A 21158-nucleotide genomic window follows, 5' to 3' on the forward strand; every position below is an offset into this window, starting at 1 on the left:
AGAAGAAATTGTCTTTTTCTTTTGCATCTTGATTGTGTAGTAGGTTTTCCCTTTTCTAGGTCAGAAAACTGTAGTGTCTAGTGAAATCTGTCGCGCTGTCATGTAAGAGTAAAGTTGATCTGAGGTCAGGTGGCCTTCAGGGCTCCATGTGGTCCCTTCTATGGCTATGTCTCTGCGCGGCTGCCTCTGATTGGCCGGCATGGGGAGCCAGGTCTTGACAGGTGTTTGGAAGAGAGACACCTGTTTGGCCATGTGCTGATTTAGTGATCCATTTACTGGGAGCTGTGGGCAGTGTCTATGGGACACCCAAAACATGCCAAGTCATTTAACAAAGAATTACAGCCATGCTCTCTCAGGCCTTCAGTTTCTTATATGCACAAGAACACCATTGAGATGATTAACTGTTTTATTTTACTAATGCACACCAACTGTCATGTATACAAAACACCTTACATCACAGTCTGAAAACATCTTTTTTTAAGATAAGTATTGTCATTATTCAAGTTGTGTGTCATGGTGTAGATCTGAGTGCTGGCTGTCCTCATCTGCTGCTATCTGGTTCCCGCTTACCCACTGTGCTGCTGCAAGCCCTCCCTAAATGGCTTGGGCCAGTGGGTGAGGCATATTGAAGGCTGGCCAGGCTTGTTGTGAAAGTAGAGCAGCCCTGCCCATCTCGCACAGCCGTGCCCGACCAGTCCAACCGACATACTCCCATAATGAGCAGGTTGAAACTTAAATTTGCAGGTTCAGATCAGATCTTTGGCTCATTGGTGGAGAAAGTGCATAGTTTAACCCCAGTAAACACAGGCCTTTCACGGCCTGAACTAAAGAGGGCTCGTTCAGTAAACAGGAAATGAACCAGCAAGGCGTTTTCTTAGAATGAGAAGAATGCCACTGCTTTGTACCACACCAAGCTGCAATGCATCTGTGGTACAGTGCTGGCCATTCATTACCCAGAGGACCTCTCTCTCTCACTCTCCTCTGGGCATTGTGGACACTTATGTCTGAGGAGATGTGGGCGCTTCTCTGAACTTCCTTATTTCGGTATCAGCTGTGCACAGCATCACATGTATGTCTGTGCAATGTAGATTAACAGTTTTTGTACCCCCAAAATTCAAATATTTTATGCACGTAAAATGTAGGACGGAATGAGGGATTTATTGCCTGATTTTAATGATCAATGATACTATGCATTTCATAGAGCTATGGCAGTTTTAGGAAATGTGACTTACACTGAGGTTGTGGTGAGCAGCTCTGGGTTAGCCACATTGTCTGCACAGACCTAAACGTACTGTCACACCGCTGTCAGAGGATGTAGCAGCTGTAGAAATACCCCCCTCCCCACATATACACACACCAAAGTCACACACTCTCACACCCAACACAGCACACATTCCTACACCTATAGTTTCTCTTTCTCTCTCTTCCTCTTTACTAACACACACTCACATTTTCCACTTTGTTGAGTGATGGAGACAAGAAACATAGAGTAAGGTCTCATTAGTGTGTGTAGGTTCCTCTCCTCTGACTCACACTCTGACCCCTACATCCACAGGAGTCAGTGACCTTCCTGTAGACACGAGGCCTTCAAGGCAGCCCACAGACAGGGCAGGGCGCTGCTGTGGACCTGCAGCAGCCTGATAGAGGAACCCTGAGAGCCACACATAAATCATGTTTTGATGTACGCTGCCTTGATATCACAAGCTGTCACATGCTGTCAGCGAGTCTTGTTAACACTGCTATTCAGAGCTGTAATGAGGAGCAGAGAACAGCCTGTATGAAAGTGAGCAAAAGAGCACACTGTTTATTTGTTTAGTTGTATGACGTTTTTTTGTTTGTTAGAATAGGCTCTTTATAACACCACATCACACCACCCTATTTACTTATGAGCACTTTGCTTTTACAATAATTGCACAATTTCATGCTCAAATAAGCATCTTTGACCACGTCGTTTGATAATCCATTTTATTCCCCACATGCATTAACTTTGATAAGATCCGACGAGTGATAACCGTACTGAATTACAGACTGGGGCTCGCAAAAGTAGGAAACGTAGCCGTAGGATCTTCTTATGCAGGGGTTTCTTTCAGCAGGGTGGCTTATGATAACTGAAATATAATAAAAAATGCGAACGCAAACACTCACACACATGCACACACACACACACACACACACACACACACACACACACACACACACACACACACACACACACACACACACACACACACACACACACACACACACACACACACACACTTGCAGAAGGAAGAACAGAGCAGGACAGAAGCAGGACTGAGAAGGAGAGAGAAAGAGAGGAAAAGGGAGGAGGACAATATTTTGTTTCTCCGAACACTTCTGAAGGGTGAAAGGATATGGAGTGACATTTCAGTTTCCCTTTGGTAGAGAGCCATGTATTGAACTACAGTTTAGCTTTGCATTGGTGTAACAGCTGCTAATGTTTTACTGTTATGAGAAAAAACTATGAAGGACATACATGTAATAATTGATTGATTTATATATTTTTGGTAGTAATGTATAGGCAACACCACAAAACACAGCCACATCTTGTATACTGTTTCTATTCAACTGTGCAATTTCATTTCAGAAATTGAGAAACAAAGGCCATAATGACTGTGCTAGTCCTGATCCTGATGACTGTTTTGGGCACAGCCCCCTCATGGACGACCATTTCGGCAAACTAAGCGAAGAGAGTGATTTAATGTACAAGCGCTGTGGTGTAAGTACTTCCTTTGTCCCCTGCTATTTTGTGTTGATTCCTGTCTTTATGTTGATGTTCACTACAGGCGCTAAACAAGAAAGAACACAGAGGTTGTGATAGCCCGGACCCCGATGCCTCATATGTCCTCACTCCTCACACAGAAGAGAAATATAAAAAAATTAATGAGGAGTTTGATAATATGATGAGAAATCATAAAATCGTAAGTACTGTAAATGCAACATTTTTGCTTGGCTTTGTGGCACAAAGGATTCTCACTCTTTTTTCATTTAACTTTTTCCTCTTTTTGTTACTCCCCCCCTGCCCCCAGAACCTCTGTCAACTTCTTTCAGAACTACTCTAGCTTAAGATTAATGCCCCCTCTTCTGGGTGTGCATTTGTTTCTTACGTTGATTTGTTCTGCAACTGATATTTTGGCACACCCTGATAAGATCACATTTCATTAACAGGTGAAATGTTGCATGCTTCTGCTGGAAAGATTACACCCTACTATCATGGTTATGTTATCATAAATTCAACAGCAGTTGCTATTTAAACACATCAGGAGATTACAGTAAATACTTACTCATGTAGTGTTTATCACAAAGATCTGCAGGTTCTGTGATTTAGGGGTGGGTTTTTTTCACCTCATAGTGTAACAAAAATAAATTAACACAAATGATTCATTTTCACAGTTCCTTGATAATGTAATATGTAATGTAATTTCCCCCCTTTAAATCTTTCTATCACCTTTCTCTCAAAGTATTCTAGCATTAAATATCTCCGTTTACTCCTGAACTCTTCCAGCAGCACTGTGTTCACAGAGCACAATAACACTACACTATCATTTAGCATCTTCCCTCTCCTTCATCAAATACCACACTGGCTCACCCACTAAAATACCACAAATCTTTTGTGATCTTATCATGCGTGACAATATTAGAATTGTGCAAGAACATAGTGCTTACTAAGCAGTAGTTTTCTCTATGTTCCTGACATGAAGAGCATCACTTTGCCATTAACAAACTAATGATAACACTCGACTGGCCCACTGGATAATGCTATGATGAAATGTTCTCACTGCCACCTGTCATTCTCACTTATGCTTTGCACAGTCAGCACTTTTTTTTAGGTAAATGCAAGTGAGTCACAATTCTTGTAGCTGTGAATCCCCACTACCCTTCTGCTGTGCTGAGAAACGTATTATACACTAGTGTTTCAAAAATATGTTGTTAGTGCTGACTGCTGCAATGCCAAAGTGATCACCTAAATGCATGTTTTTGGATTTTTGTTTTTCGTGTTTTGTGTGTGCTGCGGTAGCACTGAAGATTGTGTGTTTTCTGTATGTATGATGTTAACCAGAATAAACTTTTTTTGAAGGTTGTATGTTGTCACTTGATAATCCTTAAATGTTTTTAGAATATTATTTTATATAAATAAACTGCAGAGCTTTAAAACATTCATTTTTAAAATATTTTGTGTCCTTTTTACAGGTTTTTGTGTGATCTGTGTGATTATTTTGTGAATCTATTTATTTATTCGAGCTAACCTTCAAGGGTAGCTCTCTGTTAATGATACCATGACAACCACTGACCTATCATCATCAGGCCTTGGATTCTGTGTGAGTTTTATGTGTAAATATCTGTGTGTGTGTTTATCTCCCTTTTGCAGCCCACAGCATTGCCTCAGCAGAACTTCTCGATGCATGTGGCAGTGCCCGTATCCAATCCTAATGCCATGTACCAGCCAGGAGGGACTCTGGGCAGCCAAGCCCTGGCAGCAGCCACAGCCTCTCTGAGTGACAGTGGGATGCTATCCCCTCCACAGGCCTCTCTGCACAGGAATGTGGGCTCTAGTGGAGGTCCCCAGAGGCCCACCAGTGCAGGCAGTTCAGGTTAGTGGACAACAAAGCCATTCAGTTGGTCAATGTGTCAGACTGAGGATGATCAAGACCACTCACAACAAATGATCTAGTTTATTAAAGAATTTTCATCACTCAAATAATAAAAATTAATATTTTTGTTTGTAGTTGAAAGCTGATGATGGTTGACATTGTTTTCTGCCATAGTGTCTTTTTTTAAAATAGAAAATACCACTGGGTGTGGTATATTAAGAAAATTCAAAATCCACTTATATTGGAATAGTTTAATAGTATTTTGGGCATGTTTATTAACTTTTTTAATTAAGTAAGCTGAGAATAAGATAAGATACTTTATTGTCATGATATGCACACAATGACATTTTGCTTGGTGACTCTTAGATCAGCAGCAATAGGCAAGGTAAAAGGTTTAAAAAAACAAGATAAAAACAAGGACAAACAACATTTAGTAGAAATAAGTGAGGTGGTATGTTGATGCCACTCTCATGTCTGTACATTCAGTAATAAGTATAGCTCTGCCAAGAGGTAATTAGCCTAGCCTTGCATAAAGCCTAGCCGCACGGGAAACAGCTTACAGCAGCCTGACTCCATGCAATGCTCAAAAATATAACTTCTCTAAAACTCACAAATTAACATATTTTATGTTGTTTGTACTCAAACAACAGTGTAACAGTGACAATGTGTGGTTTTAAAGAGTATTGTATCCTATACTATAACTATTTTAAAAAGTTTATCTGTGTGCCCAGCACTTTTTGTGTTGTTCCTTATGTATATAATGTCATTGACACTTTTTACAAAATTGCATCTGATGTAAGGGACTTCAACTTAAGCAGTCATGTCATACTAACACCCTTTAACTGGTATTTGTGTGATATATGTTTTTTTCACACCCTCAGAATTGTTCATCATCACACCTTTTACTGTATCAGCACTGCGGAAAAATGATGTCAGTCTCTGCTAGTACTTGTATGACTGGTCTGACTCAGTCAGTCCAGATGGCTTTTGCAAGATTCAGCTCCACTGCTTATGAGGCACATGCAAAAAGGTGTGAAATGCCTCATTCAAATTTAACCACAGATCAGAACTGGCTGACACCTTCTCACTTGCAGGGGGTTTACTTGATGATTGTTTTTCACAATAACATCTCATTCTTGATTGTTCACTGCAAGGTCTTAATTGTTTGTTGTTGTTTTTTAGCATATTTTAAAATATTTTAGCAAGGATTTTAACTTCCAGGTTCATGTGAAATTGTAGCTCTGTATGTTTTGATTTAAGGATTTTTCTTGACAGCGTTGAGTGTCATGGTGGAATATTCGTACAACATAGAGGCTCCGGTCGATGCTTGATTTCCAAGAGACTATTGAAGGTGCTCATAGAGTAATGTGCCATTCACCATTTTAAACGTTATAAACAAACACCATCCTGAACAAAGCTTGATGTTGTTCTATTTAATTACATTTTGAAAATTTCCCCACCATGAGGACACTGGCGAGGGAACATGCCTACCTTTTATATACTCTGAAGATTGATCTACATGACATTTTCATGTTTGGTCTGGCATCTCCATCACATGCTCTGGTAGTTTGCAGAAGGATGCAGATGGTTAATCATATCACTCTGTGCATCTCATTAAGTGGCATGCTGGATACCACAGACCTTTCAGTGCCAAGTGGTGCGGGCTGCAGCCCAGCGGGTAAGTCCTCCCGGAGAGATTCATTAGCTCTCTTTAGCTCTGCCCAATAGGCCTCCTGCTTCGCACACGAGCTGGATAGTTGTGTATCCATCTGTGATTGGTTCAAGGCAGTTGTCATTATCATTTACTGATAGTGCCTTTGCCTGACTATATTTTTGCTGCATGCTAAGGGGATACATCCTCTCAACAGAGGAAATGTATGATATGCTTGTTAAATGCATGCATGAGAGATGGGAAATAGCTCAGCAGCATTCAGAAAGTGAAGTTTTTGTGCTTGAAAAGGGTAACCAGGCGAGGCAATTAGCTGTCCAACTGACATTGGCAGGTAAATAAACGCAACGTTTCCTTTAAACTTGTCACCTCTACATAGCCCTCCCTCCTCCTGTTTCCTTCCCTCTATTGACAGGTGCATCTGTTTCTCCCCCGCTACCCTGGCAGCCCTTATAAGGCTGGAGAGGGTCTGTAAGATGCCTAGACCAGCATAACCCTGTAGGTATTCGGGCCATGACATCCCACTAAGTCCTCAGTACACAATGACCGGACAGGCTGTCATGGCTGCAATGTGCTGTGTGAGAGGCCGAGGCAGGTGGAGTTTAACCCTTGTTGCGTAGCTTATGTTCTCCATATAGTATTTCTGACTAAACGCACAATATTGTTACGAAATGGTCCATCGCTTTTGGAAGACCACAAGAATGGTATATTTTCTTAAGTTTTGATGACATAGCAGAAAACCACTTTCGTCAGTTTGCAGTTAGCATTATGAGGAGAGTGCAGCGTAAGTTTTAAGTTTGGGGTGTGGTCCCGGGTCAGGGCAGAGTTAGGATCCTCTGCCAGTGGGTGTCAGCTTTTGGCACAGTATAAGCATGCTGCAGCTGTTGTTTGTACCAAGTGTGTAGAACAGCAGAGACTACAGGGAGGAGAAACCTCTCCAGCCCTGCTGTCAGATGACCATTCCTGACATAGCTCTGATTTTTCACAAGTTGCAGCTCTGACTACAGCAGAAACCTTTCAAAGTTGCCAGATGGAAGATGTGTTGTGTGATATCTTCTCCCCTGTTCGATGGTGTCACCACAGGGGGAAGATTACAAGCACGTACAGTAAGGTTCAGTGAAATACTGACGCCTTTTTTAAACATAACAGAAATAGGAGGGGCAATTTCTTATTTTCCACACAACTTCTGGCTCCCTGTTAAGAGTGATGGGCAGCTGTTTAAATTGTGGGATCTGGAGTTATTATTCACTTAGCGGATTGTGAAATTGCCCGATCTGCAAGCTCCCATATGTCTTTGTCACAGTAAACATTATCAGAGATATTTTTCAAGCAAACAACTTTCAGTTGTTCTTTCTGAAATAAACTATCTGTTGTTTTTATCTAGCCTATGGTCAAGAATGAAAGTTATGGTAAACAAGGACGATTTAAGAGAATGCTCTCTGTTATGCATTGCAATTGCATCTGCAATTTGTGCATATCCCTTCATTGATAGAGGAGCATTACAAGCTTTTGAAACACAATTATAAAGCATGTTTGTATTTTCAGCAGATCACATCTGGCAACAGAATAAATAGTAATGTAATTAAGTCCCTCAACAATGTATTCAATGTTGAGGGATGATGATGAATCATACATGGTAAAAAACAAACAAACCAAAAAAAACAATAGTATGAACCATCAACTACAGTTTAAGGAAAAGAGTGAAGGGCATGAATGATTATTTACCTGGTTGCCATCTGTCTTTTGTCTTAACAAATCATTCTCTGCACATCCTGGCTGGTCTTTTTTTCTGAAACACAACAATAGGACTGTGCATGGCATCTATTATTAGAAAATTGTTCTCTTTTTGGAGGCACTTGATTTATATCTTTTATTTGTTCTCATTCATCAAGACATTTCGCTTTTGCCTAAACCTGATGTATGTGGGATGTTGGGCACAATAAGTCACTGTGGTGTTTTTTTTCCATTTATTGTGCTTCAAATGAAACAGAATGTTTCAGTTGTAAACACAAGCCCTTACGTAATGCCCCTTCCCACACCGTGTTAATAATTTAGGACAAAGAAAGAAACCAAAGTGCTTTCAACATGCACAGGTTTCAGTCAGAGATGATTCACTGGCAAAACCAATGTTAGAAAAATCTGTACTGTGAGTGGAATGAGGGCAGGCATCAGGAAAAAACCCATTGAAAGGTCCCTGCAGAAAGGCTGGGTCTCAACTTGTGGCTGTTCTCTTGGCACTAAATTAATTTTGTGGTCTAAGTATGTGTTCAAACTAAATTATTTGAAAGAAATGTGGGATTTACTCATCATCAGGCATCTGAAGTCATAATCAGAGGCACATTCCAAAGATATGCAAGTCAGGTGGGTTAATCCAAGTCTAAATTAGCCCATGAATACAGCAGTGAGTGTCTTTCTGTGTCTGCCCTGTGATGAACTGGCAGTGTGTCCAGGGTATCACACTGCCTTCTGCCCAGAATATATTGGTATCAGCACCAGTCCTCTGTAAATAAAGTGGACAAAGAAAATGACTGAGATGTCAATGGATACAATGTGACTATTTTCCTGTTACTTTCGTATAGTATAATGCAAAATGAGCATTCTGTATTTTTTCACACTACAACAGCTTTGAGCACAATATACAAAGGTTCAAGTTCTCAGACACCAAGCCTGTTGTCAGGCATAGAGCAGTTTAACATTTATACTGTATAATATGTTATTCAATATATTTGTACACATTTACTCCTGGATAACTTGTCAGTCTCACAAATATTTTCTTTCTTCTATTTGCTTAATTGCTTTAATCCCTAAATATAATTTATTGGAAAAATGTTGCGTAAGCTTTAGATTTGTGCTGTAGAGGTGAACAGCAGATCTAGTAATTTTCAGATTAAGAGATTTCTTAAAAAGTTGTCAATGTTTAAAATAAGCATTTTGAATGTTAAAGTGTTACAGTAAACAAAGCGCTGAAATGTTACCCTGCATGCCACAAAAATGAGTTTCTTGTTGCATGTCATACCCATTTGTCTGACCTTATTTCCTATCTGCCTCTCATTGATCCCTGTCAAAAAAGGCAAAAATACAAAAAAACACATTAAAGAACTGTGAACAATAGAAGTACACTATTGACATACTGTAGGTGTAGTTGACTGAATAATTTTTCAGTAAGAAGTGATATAGTCCTTTTCACAGTTTGAACACAGATTTAACTGCCAGCCCTACAATACGTGGATTACTTGCTCTACCTGCTGAGCAGGTGTGTACAAAATCTGGGTGTGACTTGTATGTACTATGAAAAAATAATGTACATGTTATGGGCATCATTCCACTGCTCAAAATCACACAAAGCAGTGTGTTGCATTTTTTAAATGCTCAAATTATGCACAAAATGCACAAAAGTTGGGCGACTTAACACTCGTCAGTGATGATGCAAAATGGCGATTTTTAAGGTTTCGAATCTCAATTTACTTTCCCACCATCTAGGAAACTAGTACTGAGTTTCTGTTATATAGGGAGTAGTAAGTGATTTAGGGATTGTTTTCGAAAACAGTCAGAAATGACTGTTGTGAATAAGGCCTTTATTCTGCTTTTCGCAACAACAGCTTTATGGTTAAGAATCTGTTTCAAAGTAGAATATCACAGCTCACTGATTGTAATCAGAAAGCTCCTCACATGCCATATTACTACACTGCAAATCATTCCTTTACATGAAATTCTATTTACACGAACATCTCATTCTCACTGAATGACATCTTCTCTGCTTTTAATCAGGTTTGCTATTTTTAGGGCCTTGGACATTTACTTTGCTAATTCTGTAAACACTGTTTTCTCACAGCAGCCAAGTCTTGTACGATCAAAGCCAGAGCTGACGGCGATAGCTGCTTGTATATACTGTTGATTCAGCTGTGAGATACTATTGTGGGTTTCATAACTGTTTATTTGACCATCAATTGTTGGTGTCCTTATCTGTAGTCAGAGGGGCTATTGTTCCATTATGTTCCTACGCATACGCTACTCGTTGTGCACACACTTTGTGTTTCACTGGGATACACTGAACACAATGGAGAAGTCAGCAACTTGTTGAAGTGTTACTGATCTGTTGCAGTGCTAGATACCATTTATTCTTTCTTCTCTCTCCTCTTTTTAGCATTTCAACATGTTTTTCATTATGAGTATAAACTATATTGTAAAAGTATAGTTTTTACTCAGGCTCACATGAAGTAAATTGAAGTTAAAATTGAAAAGCACTTGAAATATCACTTTTCATTACAATTCACTGTTCCATTTTTATTAGATTGGATGTGTGGAATTTGCAGTATCCCTCTGCAGACCTGGTTTAGATGAGTCACACAGTATCTTGCAATTGAAAATAAAGGTGCTGTAGGTTGACCAAACCAGAAAGAGTGTACCTTTTTGTGAAACCTGTATTTAATAGGTGCAGTTTGCAGTGCTCTAACAATTTTCAATAGTTAATTTTTGATATTGTAGTGCTTCAGAATGATTTTAATTGGAAGACTACCAAAAATTAAATATCACATCATATTATACAACACAGTATCTATAAACTGTCCCAATCTACTGATCTACATAGACTAAGTCATTTATAGTACTTAGTTTATAGCACTTATATATTATAGTGTGCTACGTATTTCTGAAAAAGAACTACTTGTTGAATAGCATATATATATTAGCATAATATGTCCTTTGCATGGCATAGTTGTCCTGCGATGCAGAAGGCCTGAGGACGATGGGTGTTCTTAAAATAAGTTGATGTAGACGCACTTTTTGAAGAAAGGAAATTACTAGTGACCATACACATCAAGGTGTGACTGTTGAAGGGAGGATCTGACACTTTGCTGTTATTTGAGTGCACAGTGTAAAAACAACACTAAGAGGTTTTTATTGTTTTTATTCAACTGTAATGACTTCAGCTATTTCTTTTAAGCAGTCACAGTACATTTGTCAGTGAACTGCTTCTCATCCCAAGATGCAAAGAACTGACTTTGATGTAATCATTCACAATAAAAATAAAAGGCTCATCAATTTTGAAATGGACATTTTATTTTTGTAAATGTGCAGGATAATTATCCAAGTCTATTAAAACTTCCCAGAGGGTTGGAAACACTTAACGCTGCATGCTGCAGCAAGCTGGAAAACAACACAGTGCGAGAGGTTTGCTTGATGACTGGGAGTGTTGTCAGTCACAGTCCGTGGTTTGATGATGTGTTTCTGTCGTTGTCTACCTCTGCAGGGAATGGTTTTGTTAACTCCAGGGGCTCTCCAGGCCTCCTCAGCACACCCAGTGGCAATGGCCTGGGAAAAGTCATGCCCACCAAGTCTCCACCACCCCCTGGAGGGAATATGGGAATGGGAAGCCGCAAGCCAGACCTAAGGGTTGTTATCCCTCCATCTAGCAAAGGGATGATGCCCCCACTGGTGAGTACAGAACACACCACTGCACACAAGTATCGCTAGCTGAAGTACCCATGAATATCTCTGCTGCAGGGCAGAGTGGAGCATTGTTTAGTGTCTTTAGCCATACTTTTTTTGCAGAAGGTTTTGTAGGACTATGCCTACACACATTTTTGATGTTATCACATCGGTGTAGCATGCCATGCTAGTGAGGTTGTCAACTCACTGAGAACTGTATTTTTCTACAAAGTGTGACTCACTTACAGTAAGCAGGCCAAATCTGAGCAGCGTTTCTCTTGTGCTGCATGCTTCTCACATTGCATCCATTAACCGAGCAAAGAATCTGCAGCCCAGGTGTCATAACTCTCACTCAATTACTCACATTAAAATGAGAGGCTTTCTCTAATTATAATAATGAAGGTGTAGAGTGCACTGACCACAGTGATCACCTGGGGCTACGCTAGACTCTTCCATTCATAAATCAACATTAAAAAATAATGTAGGTATGTAGAAATAGGCCAGCAAATTTAGTATCTCCAACTTTAGTTGTTGCTGCTGTTGTCAGCAACAGGAGCCACTCCAGGAAAATGATTCTGTTTGGTAAATACACTTTGGGTTACTGTGGGTGCTCCTCTCTTGCCAAGCCTCAACTAGCATGAAACAGTGTTCAAACAACTGTGTGTTGCCATGTTGGCATGTGGAATCATTAGAGGAGGACCGGTTGTGTTGTGAGAGGTCTGAAACAGGTTAGGCAGTTCAGTTCTCCTCTGAGCCATGAAGTATTTTAGACTGGTACAGGCTGTAGAGGGTGCCGGCTGTGGCAGGTCTGCAGACAGCCTGTCATTAGGCCATAATGGTATTAAATTAATCACATCTCAGTGTGACAGAGTGTAGATGAAGACTTAATCAGGGGCCCAGGGTGTGAGCCAGATAATATCTTGTCGCCCTTGTCGTGTCTTCCTGCCGCTATTGATTGAGTGTGGGTATTAAGACAGCCCTGGCCTGGTCGCAGTATGTCCCACAGCACAGAAAAAGATGGAAGATGGGCTTTTGGTTCCAGCACAGTACACCACAAGAACAAGGATGATTCAAAATGTACAGTATTATGCAGTCATTTTAAGTAAAAAGCTAAAGAAATATCATCTGTGATTTTTGATGATTATAAGTTGATTATGGAGTTGCATTCAAAATCAGATAAGTGTCAGCCTCACTGTACTTTGTGTTCCTGGTTTGACTGGCTTTTCTCCAAGATTTTACTTTTTCTTAGTTTACTGGTTAAAACTTTGTTGCCTACTTCAGAACTCATCATTCACACGTTGTTAGGGGATTGTGGCCACATATTGAAGATAATCTGGTGCTTATGCTTTGGAATGAGTATCACAACAGACACAAAATGAGTGGGTTTTAACAACGACTGCAGCAGTCATCTGCACTTTTATATTCCTTATTGTCCCCTTTAGAGTCTAGACAGGTGGAACTATTTTCCAGAGCGATTTACAGCCGCTCTGCTTCTTTTCTGTAACTCTGCCTTTCTTCTTTTCTTCTGTTGAGGGCAGTCGGAGGAGGAGGAAATGGATTTGGTGAGTTGTGACAAATGCCTGGGCAAATGGCTGAAATGTGAACATGCTTCCGGTAATCACACATGCTAGACTAAAGGCAGTGCTGAAACCGGAGATTGGCTCTCAGAACTGCCAGCAATAATAAATTCTGAAAAACGTTTTGTCACTGCATGTTTTGGGTTTGGCCTGTGAAAATTGCCTCAGCCTGTTAAATTGGCTCCATTCCCTACACGTCAATGTTGGTCATATACCACAAGGAGTTTGTGTGTGTGTGTGTGTGTGTGTGTGTGTGTGTGTGTGTGTGTGTGTGTGTGTGAGAGAAAAATATAATCAGCGTTTTAATTCTTGTACTATTATATTGTAATCACAATCTGAAAAGTTTTAGGGTTAAAAGACTGTGGAGCATAAAATATACATAATTTGTATTTTTTCTAAGGAAGAGAAGATTACATCATCTTGAATGATGTCATTCTGTGAGATACTTGGGTTTGGTGAAGTCATCTGGCTGGAGAGTGTTGGAACAATGCAAGGAAGCCATCAACTAGATCATGATGCCATGCTGCTTCAAACGTAACCGTTGGCAGCAGCACATATGTTTGTTACATTATATACTGAGGATTTGCCTTAGTATTGTTCTAAGCCACATCTGTATTTGATTAGTGTAGTTGGCGTGTGTGTTTTTCTAGCTCGCAACTTAGTTTGCTGCATGACCACACCATGCTGTGTAGGTGTGTTTGTGTGGACTGCATGACAGTCACTGCACTAAAAACCGCTAGAGATATACGTCACTGTAGGAAATGTGTAATTAATATGATCCCTTTGTACCCTCACAGTTACGAGTTGTTTAGCTGATCACCAGACTCACTTGATTCATCTCACTCTGAATGGACACTGTTTGCATAAGAAGCTAACAGACCTGTTTTCTATTGCGGTGCACTGTCCTTTTTAATAATATCACTTTTTAAGTCTAACAAAGATAAACTCTTTCAGTATATTGTAACAAAAAATAGAACAAACTAATCCATTGTCTCTAAAGCTGCATGTCACACACCACATATGTTGTCCACTCTAGATTCATTGAATAAATGAAATATTTATTGTATAAAATCCACCTAACTATAAGTACAAGTACAAGTATTTTTTATCATCTATTTTGGCAACTTTGTCAAACCACGTTTTTATTTTGTCAACAACATGATCAGAAAGATCAGAATGCATGTATTGACTGCCATGAAACTACATCGCCACCTTGTGGTAACACTTATTATAACACTCTCATCCCTGATTACCTCAATATGTATAGTAGGTACCATCTGGGAAATAGCAGGCTTTCGAATAAATACCATAAATATTGTCAGGTATTATTATTGTGTGGTATTGTTTGAATACTGTAATTTGGGCTAATGAATTTTCTATTTTTTTTTGTGTTTTGCAGAACACCCAGAGGATAAGCAGCTCCACCCAGCCGCTGGCCACTCCAGTAGTGTCTGTCACCACCCCCAGCTTACCCCCACAGGGCCTGTCCTACACAGGCATGCCCACCTCCTACAACCCTGCTGGTGAGTCCGGCCTCTCTTTCCCCTCAGACTGAAAACAACGGTCTCAGCAGTGACTTTTTGTACAACACACTGGTGGTTGCTGTTCTTTCTCAGTGACACACAGTATTGTAACTTAAATGTGACTGAGTTCTCACTGTGTGTGGCTGCTTTTGTTTTTACAGAGTACTCCCTGAATAGTGCAGAGATCTCCTCCCTACAGGGCTTTAGCTCTCCTGGGCTCTCACTGGGCTCCATGTCGGCATGGCAACAGCATCAACTGGGCCAGGCAGCTCTTAATTCTTTGGTGTGAGTAACACACTTCCAAACAAAGGCACACTCTCCAGACGCCCTCACATAAAAGCAACACCCACTATGCTCTGTGATATCATGCTGAATCACACATCTACATATTCCTGGCTTTTCACATTGTTGCATCTCGCTTGCGTTGTCTCCTTTTTGAACTGAACACAAAATGTTCTGCTTATCTTTTCGACAGTGGTGGAGGTCACCTACCTCAGGGCTCCAACCTCTCTATCAGCACCAGCCAGAGCATAAACATCAAGTCTGAGCCCATTTCACCGCCACGGGAGCGTGTCACCCCCTCTGGCTTCCCCCTTCAGCAGCCGCAGCAAGGGTCCAGTCGACAGGAAGTTCTGGGACGTTCACCTGCTGACAGCCTCAGCTCCTCCTGTAGCTCTTATGACGGCAGTGATCGTGAGGACCATCGGCCAGACTTCCACTCCCCGCTGGGGCTGGGCAGACCTCCGGCTGGATCTGAGGACAGGGAGAGCCCCTCAGTCAAGCGCGTGCGCATGGACACATGGGTGACATAAAGAGCCCTGATCAAGCCTCCAGTCACCAGCCAGTTAGAGAGAGGGAGGGGTTAGACATGGAGATAAAAGAAAGAGCAAGGGTCTGTAGAGCTATCATTATGATACTATTATTCAACTCCAGTTCAATTTTTAAGACTGAGTGGAAAATGTAACAAGAAGTGTCAGGACATATCTAAAGTAAATTCTCAAACTGATACAGTAAGATAAAACAAATGTCACTTAGCTGGGCTGAATTATATGCACAAGCAGGTGGTATCAGGTACGTGGTGCAATTCAGATGACGTTTGCAGAAGAAAGTTGTTCAAAGAAAATTGTTAAACAATAGGCGGTAGATTATTGTAGTCACTGGTCTAGTCAGACACTTACATGTAGTTGCTGTTTTGCTGTTGTGCTCGCAAAGTTGCAAACGATCAGAGAAAGTTGTGTTGCTTTCAGGCTGAGGACCCTTACATATGATGTTCACTGCAAGAACTATCTTTTAAAATCATGCTGTAACCATACAAGACCTTTATCTCAAGTGGCCTCTTCTAATTTATTGATTCAGTTGATCAGGAGATACAGAAAACGTGGAGTTAGTTAATACTATATTGTAATTTGGATCATACAGTTGAGACTACTTATTGAGTACATGAAACAATACTGTTGGAGGTAAAAACACCATAGCAACAGAATATATTGCAATAATGACATACTATTCATTTTATAATTTAAAAGAGTAGGATATATTAATGTGCAATTCAAGATAATGCGGAAATGTCTAGTTGAACTGGTGAGAAAATCAACATGTTCACATTTGTGCAACAGTTCATCAGTAATATAAGCCAAAGCTGTTCTTTTGTGTTGTTTTGTACAGTTGCTATGGTTTCCTAAAAATTCACTCAAATGCACCATTTTTGTCATTGTTATATTTTCTTTTGTGCTTTATTTCAAACAGTGTAAAATCATATAAACCAGATCTTGAATCAATATTGAAAGCCATGAACATTTGCTGTTCTGTTTGTACAATTGAAAATTTGAGCCAAACATTTTCTTCTGTTATGTAAATAGCGACTTTAATATATATCACCGGGGTGTGACTACATACTGAATGTACTGTACGATCACCGTTTTCAAGAAAAGTATATTTTTGTGGATTACAGCCAAGTTTACAAGTGTAGACCCTTAAAAAGTAGATCATTCACTGGTCAATATTTGCTATTTTGTTAATGTTACTGTAATCTCTCCTAAATTGAATTATCAACAAAACCTTCCGTATGTTTTAGTTCCAGGTGGTCAATTTGTCTTTTCTCTCTTTATTTGTGGTGACTGTTTGTTCTTAAGACATTGGTATAACAATGCTGTGAGGTTGAAGTTCCACTATTTTCATATTTGTGAAGGATGATCACAAGGCTAGGGGAAATAGGGTTTCTTCCCTCCTATTGTGTTAGCTTGTGTTAGTTGTATACCAGCAGCTGCTGAATACACTGCCAACATTCAAATCCAAGGTCCCAACCCCACATTGAAGAATAATCTATTGTTAATGCATGTAGCTCAACTGAAAGACATGCCATCTCTCAAGCCATTTCCACTACCCTGTTTTTTGTTCATTCAATTTAAGCAAAAGACATAAACATGGCCGCAGACCTTGTCACAAAACTGATCATGCCTGTGCCCACAGGTGGTTGTAAATATTACAGTCTACTTAAAATGTCAGTCATAATTATGTACAAAAGTAGTCATGTGTTTCCTCAATTGGCTCCAGAAATTCTATCTTATATCCATGCCCTATTACTAGTAAGAATCCTGTATGCCTCGGAAAACTTAGGAGCCAGAAAGTCAAAATCTGAAGGCGTTAAAGTCATGTATGCGGAAAGTTTTGTGACTGATGCCTGTGTCACATCACACAGAGACAGAAGGGGAAAAGGGGGCTGTGACTTGTTTTCTTCTCCATCGTCACAGAAGCAAATATTTCAGCAGCTAATTCATAAAAACAACAACGCAATGTCATAAACTTCAATCTCACTGCTGGATTGCACATATTTGTATGAGAAGTTTGCTGTACATGGGAGGGTAACACTCTGCATTTGCCGTGATGCATCTTGTGTGTTTCTGAGGTTTCTGTCCACTCCGACCCATCATCAGCTCCATGGTAGTTTTAAGTATATGCTCGTAATGATCTATGCAGTTTTTACCCCAATTCACCTGACCAGTACAGAATATGATGTCATTGCCATTCATATTCAGTCCACTAAGCATTAGGAGGAAGCGCATTTGAGGGTAGACTGTTAGCCTCTTATTCTTAAGTGCCACAGCTGGACTACAAGTTACAATATAATACATTTTATTAACTGATTAATTTGGATACCCAGGGGCAATCTGCTCATGTCCATATACATTGGTAGTCATTCTCAACATAATATATAGCAATGCATAATGTAATGATGTTTAACACAGCAGGTGAAAATAGCAATAACAAATCAATACAACAAAAATTGTCTGCCTGTCTTGGCAGCATCACCTCGTAGTTGAGCACATACTGTACTTTAGCACTCAATGACATATCAGGGAATTTTGTAGGTTCTCTATCTATATGCACAGTTAGGAAATGCCTTATCCCAAAGAAAAAATGCACCACTTTTCTTTACTTTTACTCAGTTTATTTAATAAAACATTAACAATGCAGATAATCACTCAAACTTGACCACACCTGCCTCTTCTTCTCATAAAAGACTCACACAAGAACATGCACGGAAAATGCACCGTGATACACTTTGCTCTTTTGGTATATGTCCAAATTGTGCACAACTGATGAATGTGAAAGGAAAGGATAATCAATGAACCTTTGTAGAGAACTTTCTTCACTTTGCTGTGCAAGAGTACACTGCTTTGCTTCATGGCTTTTATAAACAGAACTATGTGTTTGGTAAGTGTTTGTAGTTTATAGTTCACTTAACTAAAGAAGCTGTTTTCGGTTTGAATGCTCAGACCGTTTGGCGGCACAAGCTGGACTTTGTTGCCAATAATGAAATTATTTGTTTCAGAAATCAAAAGAGATTTTAAGTTAATCTACATTTTATTTCCCTTGAATGTTATTTTATTTTCATCATACAATAAATATTCAAGTGAACTTTTTATTAAACAATTAAAATACTATGCTAGATATTGTTGTACAAAATTTGTATTCTTCACAAAAGTACAAATATTGGCTTTTAATGTGTAATTTAGGTTATCTCTCTTATTCTGTATAAAATGAAGTAAACGACTCTTACATAGAATTTGTTCTCCTGTGAAGTCCCAAACAGTAGAAACTGTCAACTTTATTAAACACCTCAGTGTATGCTCAATCTGAACTCAGTGTCTATTCTCTTTGAATTTTCTACAGGAAATGTGTTTTCTTGACATCATGCATCAGTGTGCCGCTGCCATTGAGTGATTGTGATACAAGCTGAAAAGGGATGCAGATTTCCACAGCACTGAAATGATTCTATGAAAGAACAGTATCTGACATACTCTGTCAATAAAACCCACAAATACAAAATGTATACAAGTTAAAACACACATTTTATTTAGTTCAAAGTGGTAATACCAGTGTCTACTCCATTACTAATAAATGTGCTGCATCCAAAATTCTACCTAAAGAAATAAATACAAGTATACTTTTTAAAGGGTTATAGTATTCTATATTTTATCATTACATGCATGAATGTAAACAGTTTTTTTTTTTTGTTGGCTGAGTTGGAGCTAATTCCAACTGCTATAGGCTTCATGTGAAAAATCTGAATTGGCACAGTGGTTAGTAGAGCTGCCAGATAAGTTAAATATAGTTAAATAACAACAGTAATAGTACACTAGTTAAGATACACTAGTGTCTTCAGTAAATGCATAGAAGTCACTTCAGCTACAATCAAATGGAACTGGACTTTCCACATCTGATGTCAACAGCACTAGCACAAGGCTTAAATACTTATTTGTAATTTTAGTCAAGTTTTAGCCTCCAGTTGATTAACTTGAAATAATTTGAAGACTGTTGAACTAATGTTTCAGACTGTATTATATGAATGTTACAGTTACAATGCACGCGACACACAGGATAAAAAAAATGTGTTCCACCGGTGACATCTAGCGACTTTTCTTAAAAACTGCTTTACTAGGATCTCAGTGTATTTCCACAGTGTTGCCAGCAGGTAGCGCTGTAATACAATGAATAGTGAGCAGAAGCTTGCTGGTCTGTTGTTGATACATGTATCGTTTTTGTTGAAGTAAAGGTAACTTAGTAAACCTATACTGTTAACAACAATTTTAACAAGCTAATTAGCAGCTAACGTAGCTAAGTTAACTGCTGTTTGGTTTGTCTCATGTCCCTCTTCCTAAAGAAGTGATTCATTAGCCACAGAGGCCCAGAGGTTGTATTTTAATATGACAACGGTAAGTTTAACATTTCAAAATAAACCCTTTACAAACTTGTAGTTAGAGACTTACCAGGTGTTACTTAGCGTTAATATGGTAAAATGTACATTGAAGAGTGAGGTAACTAGTGTTTCCTTTGGGAAGACTTTCCAGTGATTTTCAAGGGAAATTATTTTACTGTTTAGTCCTATATCTGACGGGTATACGTTTGGTAGTTGTTTTACAATATGATTTTATGTTGAATAAGCTCATAAAATATTATGTAGCATTGCTGCAGTGGCAGTCCCCAACAGTGATGGAAAGGTAATGTTATAAAGCAGGGTAGTTAGTAACTGTTAGGCCTATTGGTTTAAAAGTACATTTTACTGTTTTACCAGGTTGTATTTTCAATTGCATTTTCCATCGTGATATTGCTTTTATGTATCAGCAAACAAGACGAACTACATTTTCCACTGCAAGACAAAAGGTTATAGGTCAGCTGTGTATAGTTGACAACCTCTATCTTTAATAGATGTATTAAGTGTGAAGTTTTGCATGTGCATTTCCTCTATATTTGTCCTCAAGTGCATGTTTTTGGCTTCCTGACCGTCAGACCAGCTGTGCTGCCGGCTGGAACAGGTCCAGTGTGCATGTGTAGAGTAACCAAGCAGGGTTTTGGGCTTTTTGAGTTGTTTGCGAAGAAGGGCGACAGGCCACCTGCCATAGGGGCTTGCCCTGTTCGGATCCCCAGCCCTGCCTTTCAACTGGAAGCCAAGTTGGGGTTCTTTCATGTGTGCCTGATCTCCTTAAGACATCAGCAAATATTGAACAAGACTTGGTTCAGACTCAAACACATCTGTTGTCATATAGTCTCCACTGTTAGGCTCAGGCAAGGAGAGAGAGAGAGTGAACAGCAGTGGGTCTTTTGCATTAGCATCTAGGCCTATGTGTGGACAGAAAGCTATAGTTTATACTTTGCCAACACAAATGCTCACTTTTGACGAGCTTAGGCTAAACCATGTTCCACTGTAAACAAATATGGGGCTGTATGAAAGAAATGCAATTTGGTATGACAAGGCAGCTACTGAATGCCAGAGCCGATCTGAAGATCAGGGATGAGATGAGACGAACAGATAGCTAACATTTCATATGCCTCAATCATGTTGCAGAAT

General features: G+C 39.6%; 1 protein-coding gene across 6 annotated transcripts in view; it reads left to right on the forward strand.

The window, feature by feature from the left end:
- mef2aa (myocyte enhancer factor 2aa) overlaps positions 1–18944 on the forward strand; it is a 61891-nt gene extending 42947 nt beyond the window's left edge. For 2 of the 6 annotated variants that reach the window (XM_062420213.1, XM_062420212.1), the window contains 7 exons: positions 2808–2942; positions 4391–4613; positions 11531–11715; positions 13248–13271; positions 14686–14809; positions 14971–15094; positions 15285–18944. In XM_062420213.1, coding sequence (XP_062276197.1) covers positions 2808–2942; positions 4391–4613; positions 11531–11715; positions 13248–13271; positions 14686–14809; positions 14971–15094; positions 15285–15621 — 1152 coding nt within the window. In that variant the 3' untranslated portion in view covers positions 15622–18944. Of the gene's footprint in view, positions 1–2608; positions 2741–2807; positions 2943–4390; positions 4614–11530; positions 11716–13247; positions 13272–14685; positions 14810–14970; positions 15095–15284 lie in introns of all 6 variants that reach the window. The other 4 variants (XM_062420217.1, XM_062420214.1, XM_062420216.1 and 1 more) reach the window with 4 other exon arrangements.
- Positions 18945–21158: the final 2214 nt, after the last annotated feature.

This window comes from Scomber scombrus, chromosome 6 (genome assembly GCF_963691925.1).
Source record: "Scomber scombrus chromosome 6, fScoSco1.1, whole genome shotgun sequence".
Taxonomy (NCBI): Eukaryota; Metazoa; Chordata; class Actinopteri; order Scombriformes; family Scombridae; genus Scomber; species Scomber scombrus.